Source organism: Ornithodoros turicata, chromosome 1 (assembly GCF_037126465.1).
Source record: "Ornithodoros turicata isolate Travis chromosome 1, ASM3712646v1, whole genome shotgun sequence".
In the NCBI taxonomy this organism is placed as follows: domain Eukaryota; kingdom Metazoa; phylum Arthropoda; class Arachnida; order Ixodida; family Argasidae; genus Ornithodoros; species Ornithodoros turicata.
This window is the reverse complement of record NC_088201.1, coordinates 81,087,777-81,100,740: the sequence shown is the minus strand read 5'-3', so window position 1 is coordinate 81,100,740 and position 12,964 is coordinate 81,087,777. Positions and strand designations below refer to the sequence as shown.

Here is a 12,964-nt window from a genome sequence, read left to right as displayed (position 1 = left end):
CCATCCATTCAGTAAAAGAGTACAGCGTGTCTCCAACTACCCGGGGTGCTGGGAAAGTTGTTCTTAAACGGTCGATTGCATCCATTTCAGTCGATTTCGAAACTATGGTGCCATTTTATTCGACATTGGCCACCCACCACGGTATCGAAAATCTCACGCGATATATTGGCGCGGTTTAAACGCATTCGACAGAATACATGACAAGAGCAGACGCTAGATGTTGAGAGTATGCCGGAATTATTTCTCTAGAAAAAGCGAAAACGCCATTACCTACAGCACCGATCAGAACACGGCATTGACAAAAGGGATGCTGCGACGGTGCAGCCATGTGGACGGCGGCTTTCTCCTCTGAGAAGTGTTGTACCCGCTACCAAAACGAAGTAACGGAATACCGCGACACGCTACTTCACAAAAATGTAGCGCAATACTACCGTCGCTACAAATTTACAGAAGTAACGCGTTACCGCTACCAAATAAAAGTAACGTAAATACTACGAGGGGTGTTCAAATCAAACCGGGACTTTCTGTCTCCTGAGTGTGCAAATGGCTCGCGTTACTTCTTTTTCGTCATTTTCAGATGCGACAGGCCTCCGCGTTCACCACGTGGTGGTCCAAAGTTTGTGCAAAACAGAAGACACGTGCTGGACAAGATGGCCGACAACGAGGTGAGCACGCCCATCGAACAGCGAATTGTCATGAAGGTTCTCGTGAATGAAGGCGTAAAGTCATCTGAAATTCACAGAAGAGTTCAGGCTTAGTATGGCCACGATACACTTAGCCGCAGCAAAGCGTTTGAGTGGTGCAAACGATTCCGAGACGGCCGTACATCCGTGCAGGACGATCCCGGCCGGGCCGGCTCAGAACCCAGTGTCAGAGTTCCTGAGAACATCCAACTTGTGGAGCGCCTGATCCTCAAGGACCGACGGATAACATGTCTCGAACTGGCTCGAAAGACGGACCTTTCTGTGGGAACGTTGAACACTATCATTCATGAACACCTCCAGTTTCGTAAAGCACTTTAATCACTAGCATTTTTTTAAACCAAGCGGTTAGTAAACTTATTAAAATGCACCATGCGAAGTAATACTATCAACAGGTGCATAAACATAGCAGAATTTGATTTTGAAAATCGCGACCGTGCGCAACGGTGGCAATACCCGGAACGAGCCGTCGAGCCGCTTGCGTCATTTTGACGTCAGAAAAGTGGAGCCCCTGATTGGTTTCGAAGAACGTCGTCTGCTATTTTTCACTCGGAACCCCGCTGCAACGGTGGAAGGAGTTTCTTTTGCTTTTTCTTTGGTTTATCAGATACAGTAAACGCAGATTGGTCTACACACACTGTTCAAGGTTAGGCCGTGAGATTGTAGAGGCCTCCTCATTGAACTCCCCGAGCGAAGTCAACCAAAAATCGGTCAACCTCTCCCCGCTTGACCTTGCTTTCCCTAAACCGACCTTCCAGAGTAGGTGGATTATGAAAATAAACTTCAGGTGCCAGTTGAACGCTGTTCTGTCCGTGCCTGTGTTTTGTATGCTGTTCGTTATCGTGGTGACTGTTTCTTGTTGTGTTGTTGGTGGCAATACGTATAAACACAGTGCAGCACTAAGCTGCTTCAGTTCACGCCTCAAAATTATCACTGCATCGCTATGACTACTAATTCCGTCCGCTATGTCATTATATCAATATACGCTATATCACTAATTCGCTATGAACACTAGTGCCCGTCACTTTGACTAGCAACTTTGTTAGCCATTCAGTTAATTCCTTATTCAGCTGGAGGAGTGTTCTTGCCCATACGTTGTCAGATACAATCCAGTGAAATCTATCGCAATATGCCGTCGCCGGCACATCGTGGCATCAGGAGTTGAACATTCATTGCCTGAGTTACACACCAACATAGCCAAGCAGTGTCATAAGACAACCACAATTTATGGTCAACTTACCAATCATCGAGCTAAACAAGAATTGGCCGATGCAGACTACAAATGTGGACGACGCAGACACGCAAGTTTGAGTTCATCCGTGCTCGGCGCCATTTGTTTTGTCACCATATAGTGCATCAGTTTTATCCACCATATAGTACGACCGACAACGCCGGTTAAGTGTGCGTCCGACGACATATCAGCGTGCACTGAAACAACACGTGACTAGCGTAAATTTTAGCTGACTATAAAATGCACATGTTGCGCGCAGAAAACTGCCAACGGCAAACTGTGACTAACCCAGCCATAATATTGCAAGCACACAACAAACCAACCAACATGCCGCCCTGCTAAGCCAAATGGCTTCTAAAGGTGTCTTTCGTTCGCTAAGACGACTTGGACACATAGATAATTCCTGAATTTGAGTGGCTAAATGGTGATGTTATGTTCTTAATCGCGACATATCATCTTAGGAAGCAGCATTTCCCCTTTTCCTTGTTTCCAGAACATGAATTTCGAGAACGGGGGTTTCACGACCAGGAATTCGAGGTCCTCTCTTATTCATCCCTTGACAGGGAGAAAGCAGGGGGAAAGAAAATGGGAAGAAAGAAAAGAAAACCAGTTATCACTGACCCGGATAGAAGCGCGGTCGCCGCTTTCAACTTTTATTACGACACCAATGACGTTTTTTTCATTCTCTCCTTTCGACCCGGAGGAGCGAGTCGAGTGGGAACACGCGCGGCGATCAGAGGTGGGGAAATTACTTTTATTTTGTAATGCATTACCATTACTCATTACTTGCATAAAAAACTAATGCATTACATTCTTATTATTTTTTGGATATTAGTAATGCATTAGTAATGTTATTACTTTAACGAAGTAATGGCATTACTCTGGCATTACATTTACGTCTTAGGGCATAAGCCTCAAAGATGCTATGCATAAGTTTTTTCCTTGCTTTTTTTGTCATATGCAATAGCCACCTGAGTATCCCCAAATTGGTGCCACTAAGTCCCCGCAGAAGCGAGTCTGATAGGCAAAAACTATAGATAAGATTTATTGCAGATGCCTTTTCTAGCATTATGGAGCCGGCGGATGAAGCCCAGCCTACAGTTCTGTCCTGGCAGAAAAACTACCTCTGACAGCACAAGAGAAACTAACACGGTACCATACCAAAACAGTGAATCACTACAGCAATTATTACGTGTTACCTTCATAGAGGCTATGTTTCTATTTCACTGATTGTCCTTTACTCCAAATGCACACAGGAGAAAATCGGTGATATCATTATGTAGACACTTGCGACACACACGCCGACTGTTGAACCCTTGCAGAATTCCGCAGGCTGCGCCTTTCTCTTTCCTTGTTGCCCTGTGCTCATTGTTAAAGGCGGATTGAAGAAAACCTGGGTGGGTTCCAATCTTCACGTGGCACAATGAACATTCCACAAAAGTAGTGAGTAATGCCACCGTGCATTACTCAGTCGAAATGTAATGCATTACCATTACTCATTACTTGCTGGCAAAATGTAGTTCATTACCATTACTCATTACTCAAAAGTAATGCATTACCGGTAATGCATTACAAAGTAATGCATTACTCCACACCTCTGGCGGCGATGTTCAAGTGTCTTTTTTCTACGAAAAACATCGCGCACAGAGAAAATTTTCGTGTTAATCATCAAGTTAAGCTAACTGTTTCCACAACGCGTTCGGAACGGAAAATTTTTGAGATGGCTTTCAGAGCTCCTTTAATGCAGCACGAGATTACGTTGAGAAATAAAACTAATTTCTTGCCTGTAAGTGCATTTTACTTTTGCGAAAAATGAAATGTCCCGGTTTGACTTGAACGCCCCTCGTATACCAAAGAGTGATATTAAACGGTGGGAGTACTTATTTATTTATTTATTTATTTACACATGGTAATCAGACTTTCGTGCACGAGACTGCACTTGTTCAGGCTACAAAAATATGAACATGGTATAGGAACATATATACAGTTGACGGGGGAGTTTTGGCATGAGAGGGTAACAGGGTGTGGAAAGGATGCAAATACAGGTAAAAATGAAAAGAAAATAAATACAAACGCAGGGTTATCAGAAGCGCCACATAACGCGGGTCCAAGGGATTACACAGGAAACGAGAACGCATGTAGGTGACGTTCCAGGAATTAAGGATAAAAAGGGGGTTATGGCGACGGAATGAGGACACAGGTGCGGAGTACAAAGGTGACCAGTGGACCGTGAGGACGTTAAGACAGAGGTGGTCTCAGGAGAGAGTCAAACGAAGAGAATATGGAAATAAAAATGGAGAGTTGTTTTACGGTATCATCTCATTTGGCCCGAGTGTGCATAAGGCCCAAGTGATCAGAACGCCCAAATTCTTTCATAAGACCCGAAAAGAAATTGGGCCTTTTGAGCATTTGGGTCAAATGAGCAGGGCAGGGTAAGGTGTCCAGAAGGCCGAAATGCCCAGAAGGCCAAAATAGTCATATGGCCCGAAAACCAGGAGGGAAGATTAGGAGTGTCCTAGATATTTTCTTTGCTCCTATGCACAATATTAATTGAATGCGACAGAGGAGAAAACGGTAACTGAACTAAAAATATTAATAAATGTGCTGAAATCAGGAAACAATTTTTCAAGCAAATAAGATATAGATGTGGCAAAAACTAAATACAAATAAATATGAATCCTTACAGCGTTCAATATTTCGTTCGGTACATGTGGTAGGCTCTGTGCATAATATTTTTATTGAATAACTTATGCGTTTGGCCACATTAAAAGCTTTTCAACCTTCTCTGGAATACTGCTATGACGCACAATGAGTACCGCTTGTTGAGGAACTCGTAGGCCCAGGAATTCGGAGCGGGAGGCAGACGTACTTGTCCAGACGGTTTATTCCAAAAAATCCCTCGAGACAGCAAGTGCCACGCGCTACTATAGCGCGCTACATCGTCCTTGTAGCCAAAACCAAACCGAAACCAAAAACCCAACCAACAGTACCGCATATTTCACAACATCCTCCCCCCCCCCCGCTTGTGAGCAGCAGCTCATTTATACAATCTCTAGTGGGCAAAGGAGTTGCACTGGTCGACGTAACAGTGCGCCGCTAGGCAGCCGAACGATGCACACCCGCACTCTCCGATCCGCTCCGGGTATAACAGAGTTCACGCGGCATACCTGCCACAAGTGTCGCGGCAAGCGCTCCTGCACAAGGAGGACAAGGTCCCCAGGCTTCAATGTCGCTCCGACTCCGCTTTTAACAACGTGATTGGACCGAAGTTGCAACAGGTAGTCTTTTCGCCATCTGTTCCAGAAGGAATTCAGCAGCTGCTCACGATATCGGTAACTCTTGATGAGGGTGTTGCTGTCCGACGTTGTGGGGGTAGCTGTGCCTGCTGGCAGCGCCGTCAGTCTCCGTCCAATGAGGAAGTGAGAGGGGGTAAGAACAGACAGATCCTCAGCTGAGTCGCAGACACTGGTGAGAGGGCGTGAATTGATAATGGCTTCGACCTCTGTGAGAACTGTGACGAGTTCATCGTGTCGTAGTAGAGCCTTCGCTAACGATCTACGCAGAACATCTTTTACCGTCCGCACCAACCTCTCCCAAAAGCCGCCCCACCATGCTGCTCTCTCGACGATAAATTTCCACTGGATGCGGCTTTGAGAGAGGTAGTCGAGTACGTCGGGGTGGCGTACGCTCTTCCAGAGGCTGTTCAGATCCTTGGATGCTCGCTTGAAGGTTAGCGCATTGTCGGAATAAATGACTTTACACAGTCCTCTTCTGGCCACAAACGACGGAATGCCATTAGGAACCTTTGGGTTGTCAAGTCGTCTACAATTTCCAGGTGCACGGCTCGCGTCACCGCACACGTGAACAAAGCTATGTAGCATTTCTTTGAGTTGACGTCTGGAGCTTTGTAAAAGAGCGGCCCCGCAAAATCTACTCCAGTCACCTCAAAGGGTTCGGCTCTTGTTATACGATCCGGTGGAAGTGGTGCTGTCTCTAGAAAAGCAGGCCGCGCTCTTTGACGTCTACAGCGGTGGCATTTGTACAGCTCCTTCTTAACTGCTTGACGTGCTTGGATAATCCAGTAGAGCTCCCTTAGCTCGACCAACGTGTCGCGGACACCCGAATGGAGCAAACGTCGATGCGCTCTTACGATAAGAAGTTGAGTGAAACGATGATCTTTGGGTAAGACAATCGGGTGCTTTACTTCTTCGCTTTCTTCTCCCCGTTGTAGACGTCCCGTTATGCGTAGAATTCCATCTTTGTCCAAGTAAGGATGCAAATCTCTTAGTTTCGATGTGACCTTTAGATGCCATGATGATTTGACAGCTTCAAGTTCCTCCGAAAACGATTCCGCTTGTACTTGTCTTATCCAGTAGTTTTCTGCGCGTCGGATCTCACATGTAGAAAGTGGACCTGTTGCGGGTTCATCTCGTCTTGAGTTGTGCAGAAATCGGTATATCCACGCCGTTGTTCTGACGACGTTGTCTAAAGAAGAGCAGTTGGTAAGTTGGAGGATCGGCTCCGTTGGCGGCGATGGTAGAAGCAAAACGTGCGTCGCTCTTACTTCTTCACTAATATCCTTCCCCACGCCTGTGGTTGCACTTGGCCACTGTTCCTGTGATTCCTTTAACCATTGTGGTCCTTCCCACCAGTGAGTGCGCGAGTGTAACGAGTGAATCGAACTGCCGCGGGTCAGGAGGTCTGCTGGGTTCTGTTCCCCTGGACAGTGTCGCCAGCCAGATATGCTTCTTGAACTCTGTATCTCGGATATCCTATTAGCCACAAAGGGTTTGTAACGCTGAGCGTCACCACGTATCCAGCTGAGGGCGATCATCGAATCCGACCATAGTATGGCTCCATGTCTGTCATAGTATGGCTCCATGTGGACCATAGTATGGTCCATGTCAGTGTCCGTGCTTTCCACCGTAACCCGTAACACCCCTACACCGGTGTTGAAGCAGGAAGACGATGACGTATTAGGCCCTTGAACTGTCCAACCGAATATAGTGTTGACGGCAAAGAGCTTCTCCGAAATACGTTGGGATTCGCCCGTCACGACCGCCCAGTAATAGTCCGAACCAATCAGTATCTGGACTTCGGGTTTACAGGTTGTGCCAAATACCGCGGCGTCGGCTACTTCCATACCTTTCTCGTTCAGTACCCTCGTGACGTTGGCGTCAGGAGAAGGCATAAGGTTCGCGGAGATCTCGGGCGTTTCCAACGCTTCGACGCATGTGTCCTGGCGCCTGTACTGGCTGCGAAGCCAGACCTTCACACGACGACACGTCTTTTTGAGCGGAGTACAACCGAAAGAGAATATGGACAGAGCTTCTTCCCCGACGGGTTCGCATTGAAGTTCGTGAGACAGTGATTCCTTTATGAACGTCCGTTGACTGCCTCCATCCAGCATGGCTCGTACAAATTGTCTCTTCCTATCTGTTTCCGCCCAAATGCGAGCAGTTTGGAGAAGAACAGGTCCAGTGGCCGCAGCTGCGTCGGATGTCGACAGCGCAGACGAAGCCATGACCCCGAGGCGTGCAGGGTTGGGGTCTTCCGCTGCTCTATAATTTCCTGGACGATCACACAGTATCGTGAAATGATGTCCGCCACAGGTTGCGCATCTTAAGCGTGGAGCAGTTCGACAATCACGTGACCTGTGATATTTTTTGCCGCATTTGAAGCAACGGCCCTCCCGACTAAGTAGGGCTTTCTTGTCACCCACCGAAAGATTGCTGCGGCAGTTTTCTATGCCGTGGTCTGCTGCCTTGCACAGTAGACATTCTAGCTGCTGTGGCGTCACTCCTGTGGTGAGTGCACCTGTCGTTTGTCGTTCGAACAGCCGCCTACCATCTCTTGGTGCAGTTCTGGAGTGCGGTTCGTCAAGATTCATAGCGCGATTCCTCTGCATGTCTGGGAGCAACGTGTCCTTCTCTCTGCTTTCCACTTCGACTTTCAGGAAGTCCATAAAGTCCTCTACTTCGGTCCTACCTTCGCTAGGAGCTCCTTTGTGCTTGCGATTGTACTCCAGGGTGACCTCTCTTGGCACAGCCTTGCGTAAGACGCTCATCAGCATGATCCCATACTCTTTTGTGCCGACATCCAGAGCTTGTAGACTTCGTACCCTCACTTGGACCTCGTCGTATAGCTCACGTAGCCGTACGAACTTCCCTGCGTCAACCACAGGTGGAAGATGCAGTAAGCGGTTTAGATGCTCCTCGACGATCAGGTGTCGTTGATTGAAGCGTTGCTTCAAGAGATCTATTGCAGTGTCGTAGTTTTCATTCGTAAGTGAGAGTCCACTGATAGCTGCTGCAGCCTTGCCCGTAAGATAGCTCTGCAGGTACCTGAATTTGTCGACTTTGTGCAGAGATTCGTTTGTGTGGATGCTGGACTGAAACTGGTCCCAGAACGTCGTCCACTCGGCTAAGTCTCCGCTGAACTTCGAAATTTCGATCTTCGGCAGTCTCACCCTACAGGCGGCAGCGTTCTGCGTCGGCTGTACGTGTGGAACTCTGGAGGGAGACGAGTCTGTCCGCGGTAGCTGTCTGTTGTACGTTCTCAGTTTCTGAGTGATCTGGGACTTCGCAGTGCATATCTTCTCCTCATAAGAGAGAACGCCTTGGACTTCCTGTTCGAAGACCTCCTCCGGCACGGACTCCTCTATGTTCTGGTCTAGAGTCTGCAACATTTCTTCCTTGGACTTCAAGATGTCCAGCTTTGTGGACAGCACGTCGGCGGCTGGGGCCGTTGTCTGCAGCAGTAGGTCAATTTCGTTGATGAGCTTCGTGATCGCCGCGCGTAGAACACCGCGTTTCTGCTTCACACGGTCCATCCCAGCTGCTGTCTATTCCACCTCCGTCGTTGTAAGTCCCGGGTTTCGGCACCAAGTTTTGTGTTGAGGAACTCGTAGGCCCAGGAATTCGGAGCGGGAGGCAGACGTACTTGTCCAGACGGTTTATTCCAAAAAATCCCTCGAGACAGCAAGTGCCACGCGCTACTATAGCGCGCTACATCGTCCTTGTAGCCAAAACCAAACCGAAACCAAAAACTCAACCAACAGTACCGCATATTTCACAACACCGCTTTTTCTGCGAAGGTAACCAAGCCTGGCACGGCAGTAGCGTAGCCAGAAAAAATATTTCTGGAGGGGTTCAGGAGGAAATTTGTATAGGAGAGAAGGGTTTACTCCTCGTTTCCCTATGCCAAACGAGCTACCAAATGTACGATTTCGGGAGGGGTTTGAATGTAGCAAACCATGCCTACGCATGGGACCGTTTTTTCCGTTCTAACCCCTCGGGAACCATTTTTTCCGAGATCGTTTGTTCCGTCACCAAATTTCGTAACTCGCACTGATAAAAGTACCGTACTTTTCTGTGTATAAGCGCCGTTACATATTAAAAAAAAAGTTATCTGAAGAAGCCCTGCGCAGGATGATGACGCGCATATGATGACATTAGATGACGCGCAGGACTTCTCCAGAGACTTTTTTTTAAAGTGTATAACCGCGCTTATACATAGAAAAATACGGTACTTTTATCAGTGCAAGTTTTGGGACCCTGAGGCGACAGAAGCCTTTCTTTCAGGTGAGGGAAGGTTGGGTCTGGCCTAGTTGAATGGGGAAATACGCTTCTGTTGTTTGCGGTTCCATGACCTCACAGGTCAATCTGATGCCTTCCTGGTTTTCGGGCCATATGACCATTTGTGCCTTCTGGGCATTAGGGCCTTCTGGACACCTTATCCTGCACTGCTCATTTGACCCAAATGCTCAAAAGGCCCAATTTATTTGCGGGTCTTATGAACATTTGGGTGTTCTGGTCACTTGGGCCTTATGCACACTCGGGCCATATGAGATATAACCTTGTTTTACAGTTTGTGTGCGTGTTTATCATTATTTTATTTTATTTTATGCGAGAAATGATATTTACGGGTTAAATAGTTGTAGTGGGCCTGTGTGGATGTTCAAACCGTGAGGCTTCAGAGACTGGAATTTTGCGATTAAAAAGGATTCGCGATTTTTGCGCTTCATGTCACTGTTATAACCCGATTCAAGGATAACGATTTTGAGGTCTGTACCCAAAGCGTGTCCAGGAAGGTTCAAATGTGTAGAAACGGGTGTAGGATGGTTATTCACAATATCGGATTTATGGCCGTAAAACCTTTCCTTCATGGTGTTCGAGGTTTCTCCGATATACAGAATACAGCATTTAGTGCACGAAATAAGGTAACATATGTTAAAAGAGTTGCAGTCCCTGTCGGATTTCGAAAGTAAAAGAATTTGAGGTGCTCGAGATAAATGCACATGGGCTAATGAAATGACATGTTTGGCAGCGTTTGTTACCACAAGGGGAACACCCAGGATTTGGTCGGGATAGGCGGGATGAAACTAGTAAGTTACGAATGTTACGTGATCGGCGGAATGTGATATTGGGGGGTGCAGGAAAGATTATTTTAAGTCTTTCGTCGCTGTGAAGTATGTTGGGATGGCAGGTGCAGATGGATCCTGCGCCACTCAGTGCTTTGTTATAGGCGGTAACGAAGGATAAGGGATTTTGTTGCTGCCGCGGTTCATGTGAAAGTAATTTATCTCGATCTAGAGATTTGCACGTGGAGAGCGCATTGTTTATAAGGTTGGAAGGGTAATTTCGTTTTCCAAAATCTTTCGACATTCTTCAGCACATGCCTCAAAATCTTCTGGGTTAGAGCATATTCGTTTTAGACGTGTGAATTGACCAAAGGGGATGTTCCTTTTCTGAGTATTATGATGGTAGCTGGGTAGTTTCATTTATAATCGAATGATGCCCGCCGGTCACATTTTTTATTTCTCTCGAAAAAAATATATGTTATCCCACCCACAAAGAGATGCAAAAGGTGTCTGACCGCAGGTCTCTGCGATATTTTCTTCTCCGTCCACGGCGCTTCGAAGCAACCGGCGCGATTTCGCGGCTTAAATTTTTTCCAACTTTGTGACCTTCTATCTCTTGAACGAGATGTCCCATTTGAACGATTTTTTTTTTGCTGAGAGAGTGGATGGTGCACGTTCAACCGTGGGCTATTAAATTAATATGGTCAAGAGAAAAGTATACGAAAAAAAAATCCCGAAAATGCAACAGAGAACCGTTTTACCGCACGTTTGGAAGGTCATGGCCACAGCGCGGGATCTCCGACTGTGATGTTCTTTGCATGAGCAGAAAGATCATTCTTTGCTCTTTCAGTTGACGTCAAACACATTGCTTTATCTTCAGCCATTATCCCGTAACAACGCCGTGAACACGGAAGGGTAGGGGAAAATTCTCATTTTCGCGGCAGTTTTTACCCAAAAAGGACATCTTGAAATTTTCCAATATTTCGTAATAACATAGCTGAGACATAGCTCTTTCACGATATGCAATAAAATGTTTGCTTATTTTGGTCCCAGAGGGCGCGCAATTTTTTTTTCGCACCCCTATTGGGCAGAGCTCGCAGGGGTCAGATAGACGTACAAAGAGTGGACTTCCACCCCACCCCCTGATTTTTTTTTGCTTTCGGTGAGGGTGCCGTCATGCCGAAGGCCGACTATAGTAATATGCACAGACCACTGTGACGTCCGCAGACAAGCAAAAGTTCGTTGCTTAGGCTTTCCCACCCAGTTCACACATATTTCGTCGGTGTCGTGGACATGAACTGCCTCGGAGGTGCTCAAGATGATATTCAAAAGCCCTGATCCTATCAACGATACCGGCCTGAAGTTCTTGTTCCAGGGTATTTTTTTCTTTTGGCGTTGAGTTTAGCCCGTGCAGTATAGTCGACTTCTGGTGTGGCTATGGCTGACCATGGGGAGCGCAGAAGTACACGCTACGTGGACGACAAAACGAAATCCAAACGTAGCATCGAGGAAAGCATGGCCCTTGTCATAAAATGTGGACGGCGGCGGGAACCCCGTAGACGCCTAAAGACATCTTTTCCCACGCAGCGCCCCGACTTTCTCACCCATTGGAAGGCTAACTCCTTCAAATAATATTTCTAAAAGGAGTTCACCTTGAAGAAATAAGGGACCGGACATGTCCTATCATTCCCAGGAAGACCAGGCAACCAGTCCTTGGGCGATCTGTCGGCATCGTGGCATATCACCTGAGTGTTTCAAATTCCGTCTTTGTTCACAAGTAGAAGAAACCAGCAAATAACAAAACAAAATTAGGAGAGAATAGACGTCTCGCGCTTCGGTTCGGTAAAGCCACAGTATTTACAAATGTCATGTTCCCATACCAGATTTCCTTCAAGCACGTAACAGGCAACAGTCTTGCAGTATTTCAACAACTCCACAGGGATTAACCGGGTGGGAAAGCCTAAGCAACGAACTTTTGCTTGTCTGCGGACATCACAGTGATCTGTTCATATTACTATAATCGGCCTTCGGCATGACGGCACCCTCACCGAAAGCAAAAAATCAGGGGGTGGGGTAGAAGTCCACTCTTTGTACGTCTGTCTGACCCCTGCGAGCGCTGCCTATAGGGGTGCGAAAAAAAAAATTGCGCACCCTCTTGGGCCAAAATAAGCAAACATTTTATTGCATATCGTGAAAGCGCTATGTCTCAGCTATGTTAGTACGAAATATTGGAAAATTTCAAGATGTCCTTTTTGGGTAAAAACTGCCGCGAAAACGAGAATTTTCCCCTACCCTTCCGTGTTCACGGCGTTGTTACGGGATAATGGCTGAAGATAAAGCAATGTGTTTGACGTCAAACGAAAGAGCAAAGAATGATCTTTCTGCTCATGTGAAGAACATCACAGTCGGAGATCCAGCGCCGCGACCATGACATTCCAAACCTGCGGTAAAACGGTTCTCTGTTGCGTTTTTGGAATTTTTTTTCGTATACTTTTCTCTTGACAATATAAATTTAATAGCATACGGTGGAACGTGCACCATCCACTCTCTCAGAAGAAAAAAATTCGTTGAAATGGGACATCTCGTTCAACAGATACAAGGTCACAAAGTTGGAAAAAATTTAAGCCGCGAAATCACGCCGGTTGCTTCGAAGCGCCGTGGACGGAAAAG

The 12,964-nt window shown here is 46.8% G+C and overlaps 1 protein-coding gene across 1 annotated transcript; it reads right to left on the bottom strand.

Moving 5' to 3' along the window:
* Positions 1-5,662: 5,662 nt before the first annotated feature.
* On the bottom strand, positions 5,663-8,764 carry LOC135377646 (uncharacterized). Its single transcript, XM_064610226.1, has one exon. It carries the CDS (start codon positions 8,762-8,764, stop codon positions 5,663-5,665), a length of 3,102 nt encoding a protein of 1,033 aa, XP_064466296.1.
* Positions 8,765-12,964: the final 4,200 nt, after the last annotated feature.